The 25,290-nt window shown below is 56.8% G+C and overlaps 1 protein-coding gene across 4 annotated transcripts; it reads left to right on the forward strand.

Annotated features, from left to right (window-relative positions):
- The first annotated feature begins 1,165 nt into the window (after positions 1-1,165).
- On the forward strand, positions 1,166-24,336 carry SREBF1 (sterol regulatory element binding transcription factor 1). 4 transcript variants are annotated; one of them, XM_045824200.1, is made up of 19 exons: positions 2,291-2,600; positions 15,635-16,060; positions 16,443-16,615; positions 16,699-16,836; positions 16,918-17,139; positions 17,969-18,083; positions 18,317-18,537; positions 19,026-19,266; positions 19,375-19,553; positions 19,812-20,073; positions 20,152-20,318; positions 20,517-20,685; positions 21,191-21,299; positions 21,606-21,715; positions 21,836-21,968; positions 22,132-22,297; positions 22,747-22,947; positions 23,060-23,171; positions 23,478-24,336. In XM_045824200.1, exons 1-19 carry the CDS (start codon positions 2,510-2,512, stop codon positions 23,702-23,704), a joined length of 3,462 nt encoding a protein of 1,153 aa, XP_045680156.1. In that variant the 5' UTR covers positions 2,291-2,509; the 3' UTR covers positions 23,705-24,336. The 4 variants fall into 4 exon arrangements, with proteins under 4 accessions (XP_045680158.1, XP_045680156.1, XP_045680160.1 ...); XM_045824203.1 differs by having other exon boundaries at positions 2,293-2,600; positions 19,029-19,266; XM_045824204.1 differs by lacking the exon at positions 16,918-17,139 and having other exon boundaries at positions 2,292-2,600; positions 19,029-19,266.
- The last annotated feature ends 954 nt before the right edge of the window (positions 24,337-25,290 follow it).

Genomic DNA, 25,290 nt, shown 5'->3' on the forward strand with positions numbered 1-25,290 from the left:
GGAGCTTCGAAGAGAAGCAGTTTCCCCTGATGAACAGCAGCTCCCAGCCCGACGTTCCCCCCCATCACTTTAAGGACTGCCCTGGGAATCCCAGGCTGCGGAACAAAGTTTTGTATTCTTGGTGGTAAAGATTTAACACTCCCTTGCCCATCCCCTACCTATGCCACGTGTAAAGAGGCTTCTGCCAGGCCTCAGTTTCAATGGATGTTTCTAGTCTGGGCTTTAGGTCTCCTGTTAACCTCACCTTAGCCTTTCCCCTAACTCCTGCAGTTAGGCATGCATATTGAGCCATGCTCTACATGCGTAGTAAACTCATTAAAAGGACAGTGACTGCAACATACCCTGCCTGCCTCTGCAGAGTGATTGTAGGGAGTTATTCCCATTTTAGCGGAGACTCAAAAAGGTGAAGTGTGGCTCCAGGCTACACAGCAAATTGGTGAAAAAGCAGACTTGCTTCCTGACTGTGAAGGTGTTCTTTGGGCTCACTCCTCAGCTCCCCCCTCCCCACACCCCTCCTCACTACTCTCTGGGAAGGGCTGTTAGAATTCTTCAGGGAAGTCACCAGATTGCCAAGGTCTCCTGGGGGGCCAGGCCCTGGGTGGGATTCCTAAGCAGGGCCACTTCAGTAGGGAGGTGTGGAATCCCCTGTGGCTTCTGGCCACCCATGTTCTGGGTAGTTTTCCACAGTAGCCACTTCCAGGAGGGCAACAAAGAGAGCTCCAAGTCCAGGCTGAGCCTCAGGGGCTTGGGCCTTCAAGGCCTCTTTTGGCCTAGAGTACCCGCCCCCTTCTAAAGTATACCACTAATTTTATTCTGTTGGAGGGTGTGGCCAGACAGACTAAATCTAGAATCCAAGCAAGGCGGTATTTGGGGTGGCATGACTCACCAAGGCCGGGGCAAAGAGGGACTGGGGTCTAGACCTCTGACCATGTCCTTAGCTGCCCTTCTCCAAGGGTGGGAAGCTCACTGTCTTTCCATTTTCAGATACCTGAGTGTTACTTCTGGCTTATTTATCTTTAAAAAAAAATTTATTTATTGATTTTAGAGAGAGGAAGGGAGGGGGAAAGAGAGAGAGAGAAATATTGATGTGCAAGAGAAGCATCAATCGGTTGCCTCTTCCACTCCCCCAGCCAGGGACCCAGCCCACAACCCAGGAACGTGCCATGGCTGGGAATCAAATCAACAACTTTTCAGCTCACAACTTTCCTCCCAGATCCAGCTGTGAGGATAGCTGATGGGTTTGGGGGCCACCTGGTGCAGCCCAGCCCTTGAAGGTGGGCTCACCTCAGTACCCAGGACAGGAAGACCCAAAGAGTTCTAAGGACCCAATTACCAAGGTTACACAGCTACTCAGGGAAAGCAACAGGGTTGGGCCTCAGGGATACCTGGTTCCAGACTTGGTGCAGTCTCTGGGAGCAGCCAGGATGGAGGACACAAGAAAGAGCCAGACTGTGCTTTAGACCTGAGCTGGGTTGCTATGCATCATGACAGGTGGGGCTGAGTCAGAGGAGGCAGCTTGGCTGGGGACAGGCCTGGAGAATGAACCCTGGGCTCTGTGGGTTGGAGACAGAGCTAAGTGGCAGGGGAGGGATTCCAAAGAGGTGAATTGAAATAAACCAGAACTGCCCTGGCCACGTAGCTCAGTTGGTTGGAGTGTCATCCTGATGTGCCAAGGTTTTGGGTTCAATCCCCGCTCTGGGCACATACAATAAGTGAATACATAAGTGGGTGGAACAGTAAGTCAGTGTTTCTCTTTCTCCCTCTTCTCCACTTTCCTCTTGCTCTAAAATCGATAAATAAAAGATTAGCCCTGGCTGGTGTGGCTCAGTGGATTGAGCACTCCAACCCTAGGGACAGGCATCATCAGGCTCCTGCTCCAGCAACTAAAGCTCAAAGTGGCGATGTAACTGGCCTGAGGCCACACAGCAATTGTTGCAGCTATACATTGGACGGGTCTTTCTTGCTCTTAAGAGCCAAATCTAGAAAGTGAAGTTTGTCAGGACATCTCTGTCCTCCCCCCAAGTCCAGAGACCTCTGGGACGGGCCCAGTACTGAGACTTCCATTCAGCCCCTTTGCTTGGTGCTGGAGAAACTGAGGCCCAGAGAGGAGCCATGGCCCGCCCGAGCTCCCGCAACAGCGGGCCAGAGGCAGCGGCGCAGAGACTAGGTAAAATGAATGACTGCAGGGTTCTCCGCTGGGGGTCAGTTTGCTTGGCCGACCCGGGGCCCGTCAAGCTCTCCCCAGGTGGGGCGGGGCTGTCCAGCCCGGGGCGGGGCCTACGCGCTCGGGCCCGCCCCCGTCCTGCCCTCCCTGCTGCCCTTGCAAGCCGCCCCTGAGGAACCCAGTTTCCGAGCAACTTTTCACGGGCGCCGGGCTGCCACCGAGGCCAGGGCGGGCTGCGAATGCGCGGAGCGGCGGCGGCGGCGGCAGCGGGTCAGGGCTGGCGGACGCAGAGCTCGTTGCGAAAGTCTGTGGCCCCCGGGCCCAACCGGAGGTGGCGACGACGAAATGGACGAGCCGCCCTTTACCGAGGCGGCCTTGGAGCAGGGACTAGCCGAGCCGTGCGAGCTGGACGCGGCGCTGCTGACTGACATCGAAGGTGCGTCAGGGCCGGCTGGGTTCCTCAGGAGTGGGGCGCACAGGCGGCGCCCGGTCTTTGTCTCCCCTGGCAGGGCGCGGGGCTTCCCGGCGTCTCTGTACTCCGCGCTACGGTGTTCAGCCAGCGCGGAGCCCCTCTGCGCCCACTCTGGCGTCTCGGGCGGCGCCGCGCGGACAGAGCGTCCGGAACCCCACAGCCGCTGCAGCGGGAGCTTGGAACCAGGGCGTTGCCGAGGCCCCGCCTCGGCTCCGCCCGTGACGTCAGCGCGGGGTTACAGACGGTCATTCCCTCGGTCCCGAAAGTTCAGCGTGGCGCTGGAGCTCTTGCGCTTGCTCACCGCGCGACTCGTCCTCCCGCCATGACCCGCAGGTTCAGGCTCTCCGGGTCGAAGACCGCAGCTCTTTGGCAACTGTTGAATAGTAGTCCCCATCTTAGACGCAGTGGGGTTGGGGCCGGGGGCGGGGTGGGGGTGATCGGGTCACAGACCTGGGCTACCTCCCTTTCTTGGGAGCGCAGAAGTCCCTAAGAAAACAGGCAAAAACGAGTACAGATATTTAGTTGCTCCTTGGGAGCGGAGCAGGGGTGGGGCTACTTTGGGCACGGAGATGGGTCAAGATCTCACCGAGCAGACTTTTGAGCTGAGACCTGAGAGTCAGCTCTGGGACCAATTGAGAAGGATGTTTTTCCCGTCCACCAGCACAGCAGGGCAAAGGCCCTGAGTTTGAGGACCTGGAGGAAGGCACAGTAGGTGAGGTAGGGAAGGTACGCCAACGGATCACGGGACCTTGTCGGTTAGGGAAGGACAAGTGGCCCTGCGCTGGATTACTTATATCTTTTAAAGCATTATACACTAGTTATGCCGAGAAGGGATTTGGGGACCACGGCTCAGCAGGTACCCATTAGGAAGTTGTTGGCTGCTAACGAGCACCCGCTACAAAGCCCCAGCAAATTGCCCGCGATGGTTGCTGCACAGGTTCAGCAACATTGGCTAAGTTGCACTTGGTTGATAGGGAAACTGAGGCCAAGAGCTTAGGACTCCCACCCCTGGGTGGGCATGTCCATGGAGCCTCTTCTGCCTGGGATTGGCAGAACACACACACCTCCTTCAGTCTGCCAGGTTAGCCCAGCTGGCTGCTGGCGGGGGGGCTTATCAACTTGCTTTCCCTGAGACCAGGCCCGTGCAGGGCTGGAAAGGAGAGACCCTGATCACTTCGTTCTGAATCCCAAACCCCAAGTCCTGGGGAAGTCCGAACTTGACTCACCTAACCGTTTCACAAGTACTAGGCTCGTGGGTGGAGACTGGGAGGTGCCATGACTAAGCGGCACACACCTGGGCTTTGGGGTCAGGACTTGAATCTGGACACTATGTAATTTAATGCCCTGCACAAGCCGTCTCACATGCTGTTCCTCAGTTTCCCCTCTGGATGCAAATGCTCCCATTCAAATCAGAGGAGAACCCACGTACAGGTCTGGCACAGATTTTTCTTATTTTCTCATTTATAGAAACATTCTCTTAACCCTAACCTGCAGGACCCAAAGGTCAGGATTGCACAGCAATTGGGGGTAGGGGCAATTGGAGGTCAGGCTAGGCACCAGCCCTAGCCTGAGAAAAAGGTAACAACTGGGCCTCTCGCTGGGATGAATTCAGTCCCAGAACTGTGTCTGGCTTGCCTGAGCTCAGGGAAGGGGAAAAACTGATGACCCACTTCCAGTTGCTGTCCCTGAAGTGCAGAAACTCATGGGCAGTTTCAGGACTGAAGCCCCCAGCTTCTGGCGGGGGTGGGTAGAGAAAAAGGAGACCCCCTCAGAGAGGCCTAGAGCCCTCCAGCCCAGCTCTCAAGGCTGCAGATTTGCCCCTGCTGCCTCCCGGCCCTGCCCACTAGCCACCATGCTGTCGTGATGCCATAGCACAGAGCAGCTGCCCAGAGCCACCACTGCTGGCTGCAGCGTGGGCAGGAGGACGCTCACTGGGGTGGACATGAGGTTTGCCCACTGCAGCAGGTTTCTTGTTTTTTATTCACACTTTCTGCTCTTTTCCCCAATTATGCACCTACTCTCTTTGCATTCTAGAATAATTAGAAAGCACAGGGGAGCAACAAAGAAGGCAAAATTTTCCTTAAACCCTCTACCTACAGACAAGCCCTGTTGATTAGTGGGGGATTATTTCCTATGTTGCTGGACATATTTTTTCGGAATGGCTGCACACTCTTGATCCTCCTTTTAAAAACAACTTCACTGAGGTATAGTTTACTGGTCCTAAGATTTACACATTTTAAGCCTACAATTCAATGGGTTTCAGTAAGTTTACCAAGTTGGGTGAGTATCACCCGTTGGCTGAAGAACATTTTCATCACCCTAGTAGGTTCCCTCCTGCCCATTTATAGTTGCTCTGCAGCCTGCCCCAGCCCAGGCACCCCTGGGTCTGTACTTTCACGAATAGAGTCCATCATGCCCTGCTTCCTTCCATGCCAGTAGTCAGGGCCCCTGGCTTATCCACCTGTCCCCATTGATGAACATCTAGCTTGCTTTGTGCTGCAGTGGACACCCCAAGGCCAGGGTTTGCCAGGAGGAGTCCGTGTTTGGTTCCATGGGTAGGCTGAGGCTCTGGGAGGGGAATTGCTGGTCTGAGACTGGGCTTCTTTCCAGCCTTTCCCTGCCCTGGGAGGCTAGGCACATTCGATAAGGTCTAGACAGAGGTGGCTTGAGGGTGCAAAGAGCAGGGCCCAAAGGTCTCCAGGTCCCCTGGGAGGCATAGGGGTTGAGAGGTGGGCCAGGCCTCAGGTGCTGGCTCTGGAGACAGACCAGATCTAGGAAGCAGTGGGGAGACTCGGGAATGGGGCTGGAGCAGGGCATTGCCATGCTTGGGTTACTTGTCCTAAGTCCCCTCTGGTGGCTGCGGTGGGGGATCACAGCATGAATAGGGAACTAATTGAGCACTTGCTGCATGCTGGGCACTGCACAAACCATTGAGTCCTCTCGACCACCCCGGTGGGTAGACTTATGACCCTCACCCTACAGATGAGTACCTTGAGGCACAGAGAGGTTGGGGGACTTGCCTAAGTTCACACAGCCAGATTCAGACCCCGGCTCCTGAGACTGGCGTTAAGGGCAGGGCATGGCAGTAGAGCTCAGAACAAGAGGCTGCTCCACGTGGGGCTGTGTTGGGGCCAAGGAGTGGGTCATAGAGGGGCACAGGCCACAGGCTACCTCCCTTCCCCAGCCAAGAGTGGCTTTGGAGTCGTGAGACTGAGGACTGGCACCAGAGAGCCAGCCATAAGCCTGAAGCCCCACCCTGCCGCCCGGCCCTCTGCCACATGAATGGTCTCGGGGTGGATCTGCAGAGTCCTGTGTTGTGTGGGCAAAGGCTCTACCCCGGTGACAGTGTCCAGTGGCCTCTGATGAGCTCCCCCGACTCCCTGCACCTCCTTTCTTGCTCTGTGCTCCCGGATGCTTATCAGCTGTGGACAGAGGGGACTTGAGAGCCGCCTTGTCACACAGGTTTGGGATTATTGCTAAGCTGGCGTCTTCACCTTCCCCCTGATTAATTTATCAGACCTTGCACGAGCTTCTAAGTGCAGAAGAGGCAAATGGAAACGGAGTTTCTGGTCACAGCCCCCACATCCACCGTGGGGGGCCCTGGCTGAGGAGCCCTCTGCAGGCTCCGGAGGCACAGCTTGCTCTGCTCCCAACCTGGAGACCTCCATATTCACACAGTGTCTGTGGTGCCCCAGGGGCCTGACAGGCTGGCTGCCTGCCTGGCTCTTGTCTCCCTCCACCCCTTCCTGACAGTGATCTCTGGGCTTACGGCCTTGCACGCCCTCCCAAGGTGCCTAAACCAACCACACAGAGCCTTACCTCCCAGAATCCAGACCATGTTGACCAGCTGTTTTTTGGACCCGGACCAGCTATGGTGATGAGGACACATTGGGGCGACACTGCTATCCTGCACCTCTCCCACTACACTTTGTGCCCAATTCTTTTCCCACTAATCATAGCCCCCCCCCCTTTAGAAAACACAGCCTGAGATTGCCTACTGGCCAGCCCTGGCTCAAAACTCCCCAGTCTCCAAACTCCCTTTGGCTCCCCAGTGCCCCCTAGACAGAGTTCCCCATTTCAGATGGCATTCATGGCCTGTGAGGCTTGCCAGACCTGCCCCTCCTCTGCCATTTCCTGTTCGCCTAGAGCCTGCCCTCAGGCTCTCCCCTTACCCCCCTGCTCCGAAATGGTGCCTGTCCTCCTGGCCCTGGGGCCCAGCAACCCTCAGGAGAGAGAGCCCTCCTCTCAGACATGGCGCCCTTCCTGGCCCCCTTCCTGCCCTCTTTGCTGCCTCTTGGCACTTGGCCTGCCTGACCCAGGGTCGCATGAAGCAGGAAGTGTACCCCCTCCCCGCCCCTGCCCAGTGGCAGTGCCTGGCCACTTTTCCTGGGGAGAGTGCCCTGCCCTCTCTGAACTTCAGGTGCCTCCCCTGGAAAGCAGGAGGTAGAGGCTATAAGGTTTTCTGCCCCTGAACCCCTGTGGGTTCCAGCCCTAATGCCTCTGAGGGGACAGGGTTGAGAGGAACAGAGAGAAGCATGCTGGGAGTGGGTCCAATAGACAGGCAGGCAGGTGGCTGGGAGTTACCTCCTGCTCAGTGGTTACTTCGCTGAACATAAACATCCTGAGTCAGCCCCAGCCAGGGCTCACCACTGGGCAAAGGCCTGGGAAGTGGACTTTTCCCTGACAGCAGGTGACACCCTGGGTGGGAACGGCTGTGCTGGCCAGAGAAAGTGTCTCTGCCAGCCACAGGCCCTGTGGATGTGTCCTTTGACCCTGGGAACCAACTGGGACGGCCCACATGTGAGACCCATGTCCCACATGGCCCCATATGGGGCTCCTAATAGCGGGGCATGGGGGTCTTTGAGTCTGGTTTCAGGTTTGGGAGTCCCCTGCTAGGTTTGGGGTTTGGTGGGTGGTTGTGGTGGGGCTGGGGGGTATCCATCCCACCTGGGAGAGTTAGTGGCTTAGAGAGGCCCACTCTGACCTGGAGCCCTACTAAAGCCCCCTACTTCCCAACTACCACCCCAGCTCTATCCAGTGAGCTTGCCTCTCCCAGTCACACCTCAGGCCTTCCCCTCCCAGGGCTCTGGGGTCCCCATTCTCCCTGTAGCTAAAAGGCTAGGTATCCAGAGGTCTTCACATGCAGCCCCTGCTGTGTGGCCATGGACAAAGTGGCTTAATCTTTCTGACCTTCACGTTCTTGTCAGTGTACTGGGAACAGTAATAGAACCAGCTTCTTAGGGTTGTGGCCAATCGGATGAGCTCATTTAGGTCAAGGGCTTAAGTAGTACACCAGCACATAGCAGGCCCTCAGCCAATGCCAGTGAGTATTCATTTATTATTTATTTGTTATTTATTTATTTGAATCCTCATCTGAGGATATGGTCATTGATTTTAGAGAGAAGGAAAGGGTGGGAGAGAAACATTGATGCAAGAGAGAAACATCGATCTGTTGCCTCTCATATGTACCCCAACCAGGGACCAAATCAGCAACCTGACATGTACTCTGACCAGGAATCAAACCTGCCACCTTTCAGTTTATGGGATTACGCTCCAACCAAGTGAGCCACACCAGCAAGGGCCAATGCCAATTAGTATTATTATTTAGAGCAAAGGTCCCCAACCCCTGGGCTGTGGACCTGTACCGGTCTGTGGCTTGTTAGGAACCAGGCCGCACAGCAGGAGGTGAGCAGTGAGCAAGCGAGCACAGCTTCCCTCGAATTACTCCTGTCCCCAACTCTACCCTGTCAGTGGAAAAGTTGTCTTCCACGAAACTGGTCCCTGCTGCCCAGAAGTCTGGGCACTGCTGCTTCTGAGTACTTCACCAGGCCCTGACACTTGTTACGTTTAGCTAAACAGGGTTAGTGGTGATTATCTGGGGGCCTGTGTTCAAAGTATATAGGATATTCTGGGGCATGGCTCCCGGTTCCAAGCACTCACCATTTGGGGATTCTGGGTTTCTGGGTGGGAGGTAAAGTGGGGATGCTTGAGGCCAATGTGGGGCTCCCTACCCCCACCTTACCCTGGAGCAAGCCCCCCGAGTTTAAAGATACAGAGATGAGAGCTGGAAAGGACCTTAGAAATGCCATTGTTGTCACTTCCACACTGTGCAGATGAGGAACAGAGGCCTGAAGACACTTGGCTCACCACAGTTCCCCTGCCACCCAGGCTGTGTGGTCTGGGCCCAGTGGCAGCAGGATTGGAGGTGGTGAAGGAGCTGGAAACCCATGAGAAGCAAAAGGGGAGCCAGGCCCAGCAGGGATTGCTTCCCAGGCCAAAGAACCTGCTAAAAAGTGTTGCTGATCTCTGGTTCCAGGTGACTACTTCCTGCACAGAACACCTCAAGATAGACTTGGGCAAGCAAATCAAAGCACCAGTCACCCAGCTCCTGGGTCTAAACAAAGCATCCAAAAGTAAATGAAAACAATAAAACCCAGTGCTGGTGATGCTGTGAGGAAATGGGACACATTGCAGGGAGGTTATAAAGGGCTTATCTTTTCAGAGAATAGCCTGGTGGTTGTGCAACAGGTCACAGGGAAACAGCCCAAAGGGAGAAATAGATACAATCTATATAAGGATGTGCACAGCACTATGATTTAGACAGGGAACTAATGCATGTGCTCAGCAATAGAGGCACTGTAGCAGGCCTATGGGTTCTGTGGGAATGAGGATGGGCCTGAGCCCACACCTGGGACAAGGTATCTGAGTTGGTACTGATGGGCATCTTGTGTAATGGCCATTGTACAGGTCATATTCAGGGATCTGTAGATTTGGGAGCTGGTACATGGGGCAACACATGTGAGGGGAGGATCTGAGAAGGTGATGTCAGAGCAGGTTTTGGAGGAGGAATAGGAGGTTGACAGGTGGACAGAGAATAGTGGGAAGGGCACTCTTGGCAGAAGGAAAGGTCTGGGCAAATGCACGGTAAGATTAATTAGCATGATGTGTTCAGAAAACAGACAAGGAAGGGAGGCTCAGCTGGCCCTGGAGCAGTGGGGCTCAGGTGGCTGGAAACCAGCAGCTGGGTGGTAGCTGGTAGCCTATACAACCCTCGACTCTAATCCACTCTTTGCTCAGCCCTGTGCTGGGTGCTCGGGGGTCACAGAGTTGGTTCCAGCTTTGGCTGTGCCTTGAGGGGCCCGCTGATGCCTGGCCTCCAAGGGAGCTTAGGAAGGCCTCAAGAGAGGAGGTAGTTTGAGCTGAGCCCTGAAGGGCTTCTGTTGCTTTCCTGACCTGAGGCAAGTGGGGCAGAAGCAGGCTAGAGCTGGGCTCCTGGCAGGCTGGGGCTGACAAGTGTTGGCTCTGGGGTTGGTGGTTCTGGGTCTCAGTCCCAGGTTCTCCACTTGGCAGCTGTGGGGCCTTTGGGCACGTGGCTGCCCACCTCTTAGTCTTAGTTTCTGTCTGTAGAGCCCATCTCATTCCAGGAAAACCCAGCACACACTTGCACCCCTGGGACATCCCTGAGTGCACAAAGGGCAGCCGGTGCCCCTGGTGCACACGTGGCCAGCTGAGGGCATGTGAACCTCCTGACCCGAGTCCTCGGGGTGATCAAGGAGGCACAGGTGGCAGCAGCAAGACAGATGGCGGTGCAGCCCCAGCTCCCTTCAGTGTTCGGTGAGCGCCCCATTCCCACCCTGCGCCCTCCATCAAGCAGGCAGAGGCGGACCGCCCTGGGGGCTCCCAGGAGCTACCTCTCACTCTCCCGAGTGGTGGTGCTGCATTATATATGGTTAGCGTTCTTTGCAATCCTTTGCAAACCTTGGTGTCTGCACTGCACAGGAGAGTTTGTAAATCCCTTTCCAGCCCATACCATGCCCTGGAGCGTTGGTGTCCTTAGCACAGGTGATGGACCAACTTGGATTGGAATCCCAGCTCCTTGGCTGCCTCCCTGACCTACAGCCCCAGCCCCTCCACAAGCATACTGGCCTCCTGTTGTCTCATCACATCAAGCTCACATTCGCCTAAGGTCACTGCACTGCTGTTTATCCTGCCCAGGACATTCTTCCTCCCTCCTGGCCCACTCCCTATTTCACTCAGGCCCTTCCTCAGAGGTCACCTCCTCAGAGAGCCCTGCTCCGACTACCTCATCTGCAGTGGCCCCTCACACTTTCTACTCTGTCTCCGTTCCTTTGTGCGCTCATCACCACCTGCACCTACATTCCTCCCTGTATTTGCAAACTGCTGTTCTCCCTCCCTGGAACAGGACCTCCCCAAGGGAAGGCCTTTGTGCTGTGTCCCTGTACCTTCCGTGCCTGACACAGGCCTAACACACAGCAGGCCCTTAGGGAAGGGCAGTAGTTCCTCTCAGAGAATTACAGGGTCCGGCACACATAACGCCCCCTTTGTGTTACAAAATCTTTTACCACAAAATCATAAGCATGTAATTCTGTAACATAAGAGTATCACACCCAAGTATACCATATGACACTTTAGGTGAAACGTTCAAATTAAAACTATAAATTATTATATCCAGATTATTACCCTATGCACCACACTCAAGCAGGCCTTATTTCTGCTGGACCCTATAGATCTGGGCTTCATGAACCAGGACATAATGTATAGGTAGTAAGTTCCCTGCCCTGGGAGGCATGCAAGTAGAGTTTGGGATTCAAGGCTTCATGCAGGTTGGACAGGCTCTAGGATTCTGTAATGGGCATAGCCGGGCTCCTGCAAGTTCATGGTATGGGGCCCTCCTGGCATTTCCATCACAGCTTCACAGAGTAACCAAGCCAGAGAGTCGAAGGCTGACCCACATCTGCCTTCAGAGGGAGGTTGGAAGGTACAGCAGGGAGGGAAACGGGGAGGGAGGGAAGGAGGGGTGGTTTCAGGTTTCCTGTTTGGTCTTGACAGAATCAGGGCTGAAGGAGGAGGAAGAAGAGGAAAAAGGAGGAATCCAGGCTAGGGGAGGTGGCAGGGAAGGTAAAAAACGGGCAGGGAAAGAGGGACATGGTCACACTGAAGTCCGAGTCTGTGCCTCCTGCCCTTTCCCTAGGTTCAGAGAGCGCTCACAGGAGCTGCTTGTGCCCTCTGAGTCCGCCTTCTTGGGGGAGGCATCATGCTCCGCTGACTCACTGACTTGAGGGGTCCAACAAAGCCAAAGCTGTTTGGTCCTGTTGTCCTGGCTCCCAGGACCGGGACCAGGTGAGGCAGGAGAGGCGCTTTTCCAAACGGCATACCCTGGGTGCTTCTCCTGCCACAGCCTAGTCTTGCCCCTGTTAACTCTCTGTAAAACAGTTCCCATCAAATAGATATGGAGTTCCAATTTGGACATTCCAAGTGTTGGGCAACTCACCACCTGACTTTCCAGTTCTAGACCATTCACACTGGTACAGAGGGATTGACCTCTGTTGGGGCCTTGCTGAGTGGTGGGTGCTTCACATACTGGGCTCTCCCAGAATCCCCCGTCTGGACAGGAGGGGTGGAGGCTCCAAGAAGGGGCCAGTCTACACAGGGTTACACAGCAAGTGAGGGACAGAGAGAGGTCTGCCCTCTTGGCTGTATCTGGGGTGGGGTGGGGTGGGGACTATGAGGCTGGCTCTCAAATTTCCACCCCCGAGACAGTCCTGGCACCCAGCTTCTGCAGAGATGGCTGGCAGACCGAGCTCCAGGGAAGAGTGAGATGGGGCTGGTCAGGCCACAAATTTAGTGGTTGGCTGGCCACTCCACATGCCACTGGGTGCCCAAGGCACCCAGGCCTTCTGGTTGTATCTTAGACTGTGTCCTCTGCCCCCAAGGCCCAAGGCCAGCCCTCCTCTCAGAGCCTTTCCCGACTCTTGCTGTCCTCAGAGGGTCATTGAGTGACTGTCCTCTTCCTCCTACCTCCTCAGGTCTGGATGGTGGAAGCAGAACACAAAGGTGTGAGAAATAGAAAGCAAAAAAGAGACAAGGCAATGTGCAGAGAAGAGAAGAATGGGACGGGAAAGGGAGGGGCTCACAAACCGGGAACAATAAGGAAAGGGTGGAGGCGTGAGGTCTACTTCTGAGCTCTGGCCTGGACTCCAGCCTGGGTTCCGTCTTTTTACTCAGTTAAATCAGGGTTTTTACACCAGCACTGTTCGGTTTTGTGTTTTTGAGGTGAGTGAGGGTGTGAGCACCCACAGGCAGAGGGCTGTGGCCATGTGAGAGAAAAGTTCTGTTGTCCTTGGCACCCCTGACAAGGCCATGGAAGGACCTGGAAAAGGGGGGAACTGGGTGTGTGTGAAGGAGATAGGTCATTTCCTCACTGAGGCTCCTGAAGAGGGGGAGAGCAACTGGGTCCAGCCCCCCAGCACCATCTCCTTAGTCACCCTGCCTGCCTACCTGGGATTTGAGCCCCTTCCAAGCTGTCAGGAGCTTGGGAGCAGGAGGAGGGATGGCCAGTCCTGTGGTTGGAGGCTGGATAGGCCTTGCTGGTGGTCTGTTTGATCAAAAAAGCCTGAGCTGCTAACCTGGGCTGCTGGCCAGGCTCTGTTCGTGTGTGTGTGTGTGTGTGTGTGTGTGTAACTCTGACCTCACACAGAAGGGGAGATAGGTCTAGGTACCCCCTCAAAAGACCCCCAAAGCCTGTCACCCTAGGCTTGACACCCTACCTTCTTCACCTGTCCTAGGGATTGAGTTGCCTCTTGGCCTCCCAGGGCCCTATAGTGAATAAGAGTCAGGCTTCACCGGGATTGCTGGGAGCCTGTGAAGCTTTGGGGGGCTGAGAAGACTTCATTGACCACACAGACACACACACCCTCCTAGACCCAGGTCCTTCTGCAAGGGGACATCTGTGCTGAGAGTCAGGAGATTTCTGTATTATTCAGATGTGTATTTGGTGTAGGGGTTTCCCTTCTGCACCCTGGGCCTTAGTTTCTTGGCAGTGACCTGTTATGGCGTGTTGGGAGGGCCGGTTCCATGCTGCAGCTGCCCCAGGAAGGAGAAGCCCAGGCTCCCTGAGCCATAAATGCTTGTTGGTTCTGAGCACAACACCCATACCTCCTTTACTTCTTTTATTTGATGTCAAGAAGATATTTGATGTGACTGTCCCTTTTTTAGAGGAGTAAACCAAGGCTTAGAGTGGTGAAGAGCTGCTCAGGGTGTCAGCGAGCCGGTGGTTTCGAACAGACAGGGCCCCGGGGATCCTCGGGCCGGTGCGCACTCCGGGGCGCTCACCACAGGTGGTAACGGAGGTGCTGGGAGCTGGAGCGGGCGCGCAGCGCACGTTGACCGCCAGTAACCCAGGCGGCTGTCGGCGATGAGCGGGTTAAGGGCGGACGCCCGCGGGTAACCCTGGCCCCAGCAAAGTCTTGGGGTGAAACCCGAACCTGAACCTCTGTCGGGTGGGGCGGGGCCCTAGCTAGGTGGCGGCGCGGCGGTTGATTGGCCTTTCACGCTCACCCCACGCCCGGCCCGCGGCCGAGGGGGCCGGGCCGGCGGGCGGGGGCGGGGTGCTCCGGCCGCTTTTAAGCGCCACGCAAGCGGGGGTGGCGAAGTCAGCGCGGAGACCCGCAGGCCGGCTGCCAGGACTCCCTGAAGGGGTGGCAGGCTGCGGAGTCATGGATTGCACGTTCGAAGGTATTTTTTGGAGGACCCCCCACCCCTTCATTACAGAGCCTCCACTTCCCCTGTGGGGTCACTCACCCCGGTTCCCTGGAGGGTGTGTGTGTGAGTGGCGGCTGTTGGACCATGAATGGGGAAAAAAACGATTCCCGAGGGGGAGGTGTACCACTTCCCAGCTCTCAGGAGGGATAGTGGACCACCGTTCAACCTCATTAGTTGCCCCCAGCCCAACGTCCGCAGTGAGAAACTGACTTTCCCACATTCTCTGCTGTCCGTCTGGGGCACTGGAGGAAGGAAGAAGCGGGGGGGGCGGGGGGGGACAGTGGTCTTTCTGTCTCCCAGGGGAGCTCTGAACTGTCCAAATCTGGGATCCCAGCCCTGGATTCAGTCAGGACCAGTTTTCTTTCGAGTCCGAAGTTTCCCCATCTATTAAAGAGCTCAGTGAGGACTGGGGTGAGGGATGGGAGATCCTGCTAGTGAAAGTACTTTGTGCCTTCATGAACCTGGAGGGCCCACAAAATACTTCTGTTTGAGACTGAGCCCAGCACCCCATCTTGCTCACTGGGAGGTCTTAGGGAGGCCCCTCCTGCAGTGACTTTCCTGTCTGGGCACCTATCAGTAGGAAGGAATTGGTGCTGGCTGCCTGCATGCAAAGCCTCTTAGCAGCCCTGCGGAAGGGGTTTAATCTCTTGTATGGATGAGGGATGAGAAAGCTGAGACCCAGTGAGAGAAGGCCATTGGCTCGGACACCACCTCAAGTCAGTGTGGACAGGGCTGAGAACTCTGGCTGGGGACCTTGGGGGCTTTGGGGATTCCCAGAGTTGTGCTCATGGGTTCTGCAGGGTACTTTGACCCAGTGGGCAGCTGCCCACAGTGAGTTAGAGGGCCCCAGGATGACCCAGTCAGGTTGCCAGTCATCTGCGGTGGGGGGTGTGGGAGGGGCTGTAGTAGAGAGTGTGTCCCAGTTTGCAGGAGGAGGAAGGAGTCAGGACAGACAATGTTCACTTTTCCCCCTGTATAGAGGGGAAACTAAAGTCCCGAGTGGAAAGGTCCCAAGTGTGCTTGGCTGCAGACAGGGTCTGGGCTTATGCCCAGAACATGCAGAGACACACTGCTTGGCACAGACATGGCCAGCAGCTGACTCTGTCCCAAGCCTTGGTCTGGTCCACGGAGTATGAATTGGTAATGGCTCTTAAGTCAGCAGTCTTGGACCCAAGCTCCAGCCTATTTGTGGGGCCTTGGCCCTTCATGTCACTGACCTTATCTAATTGTTGCAAGGGCTTTCTGGTAACATGTGAAGCACTAGGCATTGCTACTAGATGTCACAGGTGCCCAAGAAATGGCTGTGTGTTTGGGACCACAGGCTTGAACATGTACAGCAGTGCAGATAAGGGGTGTGTGTGCAAACGTGTGATGCCTTTTACAGGGCTAGTCCCCGAAGGCTCCACAGTCGCTCACACAGCCTCTTCTTTCCACAGACATGCTTCAGCTCATCAACAACCAAGATGACTTCCCTGGCCTGTTCGACCCGCCCTATGCTGGGGGCGGGGCAGGGGGCACCAACCCCCCCAGTCCTGAAGCCAGCTCCCTGGGCAGCTTGTCTTCGCCTCAAGCCACTATGAGCTCCACACTTGAAGGCTTTCTGGGGGGCCCCAAGGCAATACCCCCACTGTTGTCCCCTCCTCAGCCTGCTCCCACATCAAAGACATGCCCTTCTGTGCCCGCCTTCTCCCCTGGGCCTGGCATCAAGGAGGAACTGGTGCCGCTGACCGTCCTGCAGCCCTCCACCCCACAGCCCCTGCCGGGGGCCCTCCTGCCCCAGAGCTTTCCAGCCCCAGCCCCACTGCAGCTCAACTCCACCCCTGTGTTGGGGTACCCCAGCCCTCCTGGAGGCTTTTCCACAGGTAAGGGGGCACATGGAGGGAGAGGGATGGCAGGAGCACAGAGAGAAGGGTCCACTTTGGTCATGGTGGAGGAATTTACAGGCTTTAGAAAGCTGTTTCCTCTCTGCTGCTTGAGACGCTGACTAGCAGCACCTGTGTTCCCCTTGTTGGGCTAAGCCTTGCCTTCTGTTCTGCTGGGGCGTCGCTTCCGTGCTGCCCGTACAGAGGCACAGGCCTGGCTGGAAAGCTCACTCATTCACATCACAGCCCCAGGCAGGGGATGTTGACAAAGGAAACTGAGACCACACAGGTAATGACTCACCCAAGGTCACACATGCTAGGGACCTGAGGACAAGTTGAAAGTGGGTTAGGGCAGCTTGTACCAGAGACTTCATCTCTGCAGGGACCCCTCCAGGGAGCACTCCACAGCCACTGCCTGGCCCACCAGGGGTCTTGCCCTCCTCCTTGCACACCCAGGTTCAGGGTGCAGCCCCTCAGCAGCTGTTGACAGCCACATCCACCACCACAGTGGCTCCTGGAACAAACAGTGTGACCTCGCAGATCCAGCAGGTCCCGGTAAGGGAATTTGTCCAGGGGCTGGGGACCTGGCAGCTTCTGATCCAGACAGAGCTTACAGTGGAGACCTCCCCTGCCCCCAGGTGCTGCTGCAGCCCCACTTCATCAAGGCAGACTCGCTGCTCCTGACAACCATGAAGGCAGACACAGGAGCCCCTGTACAGGCGGCCGGTGTCGGCTCCTTGGCCCCGGGCATGGCTGTGCAGACTGGGCCCTTGCAGGCGGGTAGCATGGGCAGGGTGGGAGGGTATGGGGTTTGTGCACATGCGTGCCTGCCTGGTGACGCACACCTGGCTCTGCAGACCCTAGTGAGCAGTGGGACCATCCTGGCGACTGTGCCGCTGATAGTGGACACTGACAAGCTGCCCATCAATCGGCTGGTGGCCAGTGGGAAGTCCCTTGGTTCGGCCCAGAGCCGTGGCGAGAAGCGCACCGCCCATAATGCCATTGAGAAGCGCTACCGCTCCTCCATCAATGACAAGATCATCGAGCTCAAGGACCTGGTGGTGGGCACTGAGGCAAAGGTGCGGGTGAGGGCCTGCCCAGGCACAGAGTACGGCGGCTCTGGGCAAGGAGGCAGTGGGGAGGGAGAGGACTTGGGCTGGACCTGGACAGACCAGGCCTTGGGCTTCAGTCTGTCCAGGCCTGGTCAGCTTTATGTATCCAGCTAAGTTTCATGGAAGGCCCCTGTGCACCAGGGGCTGTTCTAAGCACTGGGGATAAAGAAGTGACCAGACAGGCAAAAATCCTCCTGTTGAGGAACCAATGTTCTAGTTGGGGGGATGACAACAAATAAGATAAATACAGAATAGTTAGCCAAAATAATTTTAGGACTGTATAAATGGAACTATTCCTTAACTGGTAAGGAGTTGAAATTACATTCTGCCCTTTGAAGGCAACTGCAAGGCTGATGTGGCCCCTGGTGAAAATGAGTTTGACACCCCGGGTTAGAGTGTGACAGATGGTTTTGAGTGCTATGGGAGAAAAGAAGGCAGGAAGAGGGATGATGAGCTGCGGATCTAAATTGGGTGGCCAGGGAAGGAAGGCCTCACAAAGTGCTATGATGTGAAGCAGACCCGAAGAAGACGAGGGAGTGGGACACGAAAATGCTAATAATCATAGCAGTTAGTGAGATGGTATTGCATGTGTTTTACATATTAATCATTGTGTCCAACCTGTGCGGAAGGTACTAGGGGAGGAATATTCCATGTAGAAGGAACAGCGAGTGCAAAGGTCCTGAGGCAGCTGTGTTACAAAGAAGCCCTGACACCCCACACCCCCACCCCCACTCAGGTGCCCACTTGCCAGGCCTGACCGGTAACTACTGTGCTGTCTCCCTCCCACCTCCTGCAGCTGAACAAATCTGCTGTCTTGCGCAAGGCCATTGACTACATTCACTTTCTACAACAGAACAACCAGAAACTCAAGCAGGAGAACTTGAGTCTGCGTACTGCTGCCCACAAAAGCAGTGAGTCCTGGCCTCCCATGGCCTGTGGTTCTGGCCCTGCCTCCAGCCCTGCCCCACTGCTGGTCTCACCTTAAGCTCTGAGCCTACAAGGGCTCTTAGCTCTTCCTTTTTCCTAAATTGGCCCTCAGAAGCTAGCCCAACTCCCAGTCGCCTTCCCCAGGGCCCTAAGTTGATTTGGGTGGGCTGGGGGTCTCTGGCCTTTACCCTCAGCCCTGCTCCTTTCCCTCCTGTAGAATCTCTGAAGGACCTGGTGTCCGCTTGTGGCAGTGGCGGGAACTCTGATGTGCCCATGGAGGGCATAAAGCCTGAGGTGGTGGACACACTGAGCCCACCACCTTCGAACGCCGGCTCGCCCTCCCAGAGCAGCCCCTTGTCCCTTGGCAGCAGGAATAGTGGCAGTGGTGGCAGCAGCAGTGATTCGGAGCCCGACAGCCCAGCTTTCGAGGACAGCCAGGTTGGGCTCTGCACCGTGGCCCTTTCTGGTCTCTGCACTAGGGCTGGGCCAGGAAGAAGCCCCTAACATATGCCACCTCCTGGTTTTTTTGTTTGTTTGTTTTTTAAACAAAGTGGTTCTTTTTTTTTTTTTTTTAAAGATTTTATTTATTTATTTTTAAGAGGGAAGGGAGGGAGATAGAGAGAAAGAGAGAAACATCAATGTGCGGTTGCTGGGGGTTATGGCCTGCAACCCATGCATGTACCCTGGCTGGGAATCGAACCTGGGACACTTTGGTTCCCAGCCTGCGCTCCACTGAGCGCAGTGAGCTACACTCCACTGAGCTACGCCAGCCAGGGCTGCCACCTCCTGTTTTATAGACAGAAAACCTGAGGCCTGGAGCCCTGCAGGGCCCCACAGTCAGGGTGGGTGGGGTGCCAGTCCCAGTCCCTCCGGCAGTGCTCTCTGGGCCATTCCTGCTCTGTCCTTACCACCCTGCTCCGCCCCAGCAGGTGAAGCCGGAGCAGCTGCCATCCCCCCACAGCCGGGGCATGTTGGACCGCTCCCGCCTGGCCCTGTGCGCTCTCGTCTTCCTCTGTCTGTCCTGTAACCCTTTGGCTTCCCTGCTGGGCAGCTGGGGTCTCTCTGGCCCCTTGGATGCCACCAGCATCCACCAGGGCTCTGGACGCAACGTGCTGGGTGCTGAAGAGACAAGTGGGACAGGCCAGCATGGACACCTCTGGCAGACAGGTAGCAGGGGGACTTTTGAGGGTGTAGACCCCAGGCCCGTGAGCTCGGGCTCTACACTCGGGTTCTACACTGGGGAGCTATGTCCCCAGCCCTTCTGTCTGTCCCCAGATGGCCCTGGCTGGGTACCAAGGCTGGTACCCCCACTGGTCTGGCTGACTAATGGGCTGCTGGTGCTGGTCTCCTTGGCACTTCTCTTTATCTATGGAGAGCCAGTCACACGGCCCCACTCGGGCCCTGCCATGCACTTCTGGAGGCATCGTAAGCAGGCTGACCTGGACTTGGCCAGGGTAAGGGGCAAGGAGAAACCTGGGGGGTACCTGGGAAGGTGCTTGGCATCACCCACTCTCCTCTGCCCTCTGGGTGTGCCATGAATCTGCCCTGTCCTCTCCACTCTAGTCTGCCGCTCAGTCTCCCACTGACCCTTGGTGGCCCAGCTCACACTGCCGGGGGACACTGGGGTCATAGCAGGGAGCCCAAAGTGGAGGGATCTTCAGTTCAGAGCTAGCAGAATAGCTATGCTTCACCCAGAAAACCATCACCCACAGGGGGACTTTGCCCAGGCGGCCCAGCAGCTGTGGCTGGCACTGCAAGCACTGGGCCGGCCCCTGCCCACCTCCCACCTGGACCTGGCCTGTAGCCTGCTCTGGAACCTTATCCGCCACCTGCTGCAGCGTCTCTGGGTGGGCCGCTGGCTGGCAGGTCGGGCTGGCGGCCTGCAAGGGGACTGTGCTCTGCAGGCAGATGCCCGCACCAGTGCCCGAGAGGCGGCCCTTGTCTACCACAAGCTACACCAGCTTCATGCCATGGGTATGATGGGCAAGGAGCTGCCTAGGGGATTCAGCCACTCTGACAGCAGCCCAGCTTCATGACCTGCCTGTTTTCCAGGGAAGTACACAGGTGGACACCTCACTGCCACCAGCCTGGCACTGAGCGCCGTGAACCTGGCAGAGTGTGCAGGGGATGCCCTGTCTGTGGCCACGCTGGCTGAGATCTACGTGGCTGCTGCTCTGACGGTCAAGACCAGTCTCCCTCGGACCTTGCATTTCCTGACCGTGAGTTGGGGGTAGGCTGTAGGGACAGGGATGGGGGCTTGTCTTTGTAGCTCTGACCAGTGGCTCTTGGAGGAGGGGCTGCACTGCATGAGGCCCTTGGTCAGAGGCTGGGCTCCAGGCCCAGCTGGGGTCTCAACCCAGGGTTGGGTTTGAGCTCTGCCTGGTCCAGTGTGACAGCCCACCTCCCCTCACCTACAGCGCTTCTTCCTGAGGAGCGCCCGCCAGGCCTGCCTGGCACAGAGTGGCTCAGTGCCACTTGCCATGCAGTGGCTCTGCCACCCTGTGGGCCACCGTTTCTTCGTGGATGGGGACTGGGCCGTGAGCAGCACCCCCAGGGAGAGCCTGTACAGCTCAACTGGAAACCCAGGTGTGCTCTCACCCTGCCCCTGCCCCCGCCCCCACCCCTCCTCACCCTTCATTCTCCATCCCCCGTTTCTCACCCTCACTCTCGCCCATTCCTGTCCCCTGCACCTCTGGATGTCCCTGCCCACCCCTGTCTGAGGCCTGGCCATCTGCTGTGGCTTTGGGGGCTGGGTCTCTTCCAAGTAGGGCTCTTCAGAAGCAAACAGAGGCAGGGAGACAGAGACCTGCGTCTCAGAGACCAGCAGGTGGCTGATTTGGGAGGTGATCCCAGGCAACAGCACTGTGTTGTGAGGAGGTTAGACGGGGAAGACAGCTGATGAGGGAGTGTTGAGGAGTAGGTGACACTGTCTGAGGTCAGTTATCCTAAGGACAAGGACAAGGGTATTTCTTCACCAACTTTTGTCTGTCTGAGAGCCTAGCCCACCTGTGTGCCCAGGAAAGAACCCTTGGTGTGGAGAGGGGGATATGGAGAATAGAAGGTCCCCCAACTCACACCCTCCTCCCCACAGTGGACCCCTTGGCTCAAGTGACTCAGCTATTCCGAGAACACCTCCTGGAGCGCGCACTGAACTGTGTAGCCCAGCCCAGTTCCAGCCCTGCATCAGCTGACGGGGACAGGTGAATGTCCCCGTTCCCTGCCGTGAGGCAAAAGCTCTCCACTGTGGGGTCTGGGAATGGCTGTGTCCAGGGACTTGTGGAAGTGGCCAGAGCCAAGTGACTGGCCACTTGCTCTGTGGCCTTGGGTAGACCTCAGCTCCTTTCTGGGTCTTAGTTTCCCCACCAGCCTGGCAGGAGGAGATTGGGCCACTTTATAGAGCCAGGAAATCAGGCTCTGCTCTGGTGGGAAGATGAGAAGGGCCACTGCGCTCCCGGGACTCCCAGGGTCCCTGCCCCTGTTCTAACAGCCAGTTCCTCCTGCCACAGGGAATTCTCAGATGCCCTTGGGTACCTCCAGCTGCTGAACAGCTGTGCAGATGCTGTCAGGGCTCCAGCCTGCACCTTCTCTGTCAGTTCCAGCATGGCCACCACCACAGGTGAGCCCCAGGCCCCTGCCCTGTAGCTGCTGCTCAGTCCCTGCTCCACAGCAGCTCAGCCTCAGGTGCAGTGTGGCTGAGTTTCAGGGAGTGCCCCCATCTGCACCCTGCTCTCTGCAGGCACAGACCTGGTGGCCAAGTGGTGGGCCTCTCTGATAGCTGTGGTGACCCACTGGCTGCGGCGGGATGAGGAGGCAGCTGAGCGGCTATACCCACTGGTGGAGCGCCTGCCCCGTGTCCTGCAGGAGTCCAAGTGAGTGCTGGCCAGATTGGCCCAGCGTTGCGCCCCCCGCCTTGTTCTGCATAGTTGGGATCGCCACCCTTTCTTTGCCATGAAGCTGGAACCAGGGCAGTGGGAGCTCAGTGAGGGCCTGTGGCCTGGTCTGACCATCACTCTTCTGCCCCGGCCCCAACAGGAGACCCTTGCCCAGGGCAGCTCTGCACTCCTTCAAAGCTGCCCGGGCCCTGCTAGGCCGTGGGAAGGCAGAGTCTGGCCCAGCCTGCCTGGCTGCCTGTGAGAAGGCCAGTGGTTACCTGCAGGACAGCCTGGCTACCACACCAGTTGGCATCTCCATTGACAAGGTGAGGGGTGGAGCCAGGGGCCTAGCAGCCTGCAGGGTCGCAGCCTTTCCATTCCCTGGCCATCCCCCAGCAGGCTGCAGAAGGCTGGGGTTGGCCTGACAGCACAGGACTGAGGCCCAACTGGCTATGCTCTCTGGCTGACTTGGGTTCCTTGGAGAGTGGTTACCACTGTTCAGCCCTAAATCCCCCCACCCCAGCCCAAGAAGGGGTGGCGTGAGTGCTGTGGCAGGGCCCTTCTTGGAGGCTGCAGCCATGGCTGGTGGTGGGTGTGGAGGCCTGGAGAGGTGGGCGGTCCCGAGGTGCATTGCTGTTGCATTGCATGTGTGTGAGGTGGGTGCAGTGCCTCGGCAGTGCAGCCCGGAGCCAGCCCCTGGCACCCCAGGCCCCCGCCCTTCCCCTTCCAGAGCTGGAACACCCCCAGTGACCCCTGCCCTGCCTGCCCTCCCCAGGCTATGCAGTTGCTCCTATGTGACCTGCTCCTTGTGGCACGCACGAGTCTGTGGCTGCGGCAGCAGCCATCTGTACCAGGCCAGGCCTCGCAGGCCCCAGGCAGTGGAGCTCCACCCTCTGCCCTTGAGCTACGTGGCTTCCAGCGGGACCTGAGTGGCCTGAGGCGTCTGGCGCAGAGCTTCCAGCCTGCCATGCAGAGGGTGAGTGCCCACCACGGGCCCTTCCCTTCACTGAGGGGATGTGAGGCAGCTGGTGTGGAGAGAGGGTGGGAGCCTGGCCTGAACCTTGACTCACCTGGCCTCTCTTGCCCAGGTATTCCTACATGAGGCCACAGCCCGGCTGATGGCAGGGGCCAGCCCCACGCGGACACAGCAGCTCTTGGATCGCAGTCTGAGGAAGAGGGCCAGTTCCTGTGGCAAAGGAGGTGAGAGGGGCTGTGGACCATGTAGGAATATGTGGGGGTGCTGGTGCAGACTCATCTTTCCTGACCAGGTGTGTGTGTGGTGGGGCTTGCTGTGTTTGAGAATACAATGAGGTGACCGTCATTTGTGGGATACGCAGCTATGCACGCGTGTCTGTACTGTGTCTGGCTCTGAGAAGGGTCCAGACCTCCCGAGAGTGTGCCTGAGATCCAGGTGGGGAGGCAGGGGCCGGGCATCTGGCGGGCCAGGGGAGTGGTGGGGCACTAAACTCCGCCCACGCCCCACCTTGTGATGCGGCTTGTGTACAGGAGGGATGGAGCTGGAGCCATGCCCCTCGCGGCGGGAGCAAGCTGAGGCCCTGCTGCTGGCTTCCTGCTACCTGCCACCCTGCTTTCTGTCGGTGCCTGGGCAGCGTGTGGGCATGCTGGCCGAGGCAGAGCGCATGCTCGAGAAGCTCGGTGATCACCGCCTGCTGTACGACTGCCAGCAGATGCTCTTGCGCCTTGGCGGCGGGACCACAGTCACCTCCAGCTAGACATGCTCTCCGGCCCTGCCCAGCCCCAACCTGCCAGCTGTCAGGCCCCAGTACCCGTTTTAAGCCACCTTAGTGCTTTCTGGTTCTGTCACGGGCCAGAACCTGGAATGCTAAAGGCAGTGCCAGAGACCCCAGTATCCACCGTTCACCTAGGGACTGCACTGCATCGGCAGGGTTTGGGATGGGGAATGGGACTTTTTTGGGCTTTTGCTGCTTGCCCTGGGAGGCCAGAAGGAACGTGACCCCGTCACTCCTGCCCCTTTCTAACCCGACTAGCAGTGACCAGGATGATGCTGACCTCTGGTGGCCGATCGGAGGATTGCAGGGGCCGGTCCAGTCTGTTACCTCTTGGCTCTGTAGGTGCCTAGTGGCTTTTCCCTCTGCTATCTAAGAGGGAAGATAGGGGGTATGTGTTACTCAGCTGTGGGGGGAGCAACTTGTCTTTCCTAGCCAGCAAAGGGGCCCGGCCCCAACGCCCCTCTTTGCCTTCTGGAGAGATGTGTACATAGTGTAGATCAGGGTGCATCAGCCTCCTGGCCTTGGAGACCCAAGTGTTACTTTGCCTTTTGCAAACTTTATTTTCATAGGTCGAGAAGTTTTGTACAGAGAATAAAAAGTGAAATTATTTATAATCTGGGTTTTGTTTCTTTGGGGAGAGTGTGTGCTTCAGCTGATATACTTGCTAACCAGAGGGGTCCTCAGTGCCTTCTCCCCATTACTGGGTCAAAGACCTCCCCACATGCATCTGTCATGAGGGACTAGATCCCCCCCGCCCCCGATAGTACAGGAGGCCCAGGGAGGGCATCTAGCTGACTTGGATCCCACTGACCTCTGGGCCACATTTGGGCCCCCAATCCTTAGGGCCATTTGATTTCAGCTGTCTTTTCTCACCTCCCAGCTTCTACTCCTGCCCACTCCCAGGGTGACATGGGGGACACATGGAGATCCAAGTGTCCTCAAGGATCTGTTGACAAGAGCTACAACCTGGTGTCCCTGAGTTTGGAGTGTCAGTTTCATATTTTCCCACCCCCTGTGCCTCGGTCACCTAGCTCTCATGCCTGAGGAGGACGCCTTCCACCCGCATCCGACCTGAGGCTGCGTGGCAGAGCCGGGGTGCCCACTGTGCGGCAGGGGCTTGTTTCCCAACCCTGCAAACCGCTCTAGTCCCTGACTCTCCGTTTGTGCCCCCTGAGCTTTCCCCTCCATTTCCATCCCATACCCAAAGCCTGGCCCCTTCTCCCAGCGGAATCTGGTCAGAGTCCATGGGCTGCAGACTTCCAAAACAATCGTATCTTTATTGACTTTTTTTCTGAATGCAATGACTGTTTTTTACTCTTAAGGAAAATAAACATCTTTTAGAAACAGCTCGATACACACAATCTTCAGTGTGAAGCAATATACTAATAAGAACACTAGTCTTAACATTTACAGTCTTCATATATATTATATATATGTATATGTATACATATATATACACTATATAACGAAGCCAGATATAATACACACGTTTACCATTTTACAGTCATATGTACAGAAAGTTGCTAGGGTGCCCCGGTCTGGGGCTGCCTCAGGCCTATCGAAGCATG

Source organism: Phyllostomus hastatus, unplaced genomic scaffold (assembly GCF_019186645.2).
Source record: "Phyllostomus hastatus isolate PE091 unplaced genomic scaffold, TTU_PhHast_1.1 phas_scaffold_55, whole genome shotgun sequence".
NCBI lineage: Eukaryota > Metazoa > Chordata > Mammalia > Chiroptera > Phyllostomidae > Phyllostomus > Phyllostomus hastatus.

Bases quoted from the DNA above. Each gene is read 5' to 3' on its own strand.
- SREBF1 (XM_045824200.1), top strand. From the start codon at position 2,510: ATGGACGAGCCGCCCTTTACCGAGGCGGCCTTGGAGCAGGGACTAGCC. The intron at 2,601-15,634 runs GTGCGTCAGGGC...TTCTTTCCACAG, and splicing joins GCTGCTGACTGACATCGAAG to ACATGCTTCAGCTCATCAAC. The intron at 20,074-20,151 runs GTATGATGGGCA...CCTGTTTTCCAG, and splicing joins ACACCAGCTTCATGCCATGG to GGAAGTACACAGGTGGACAC.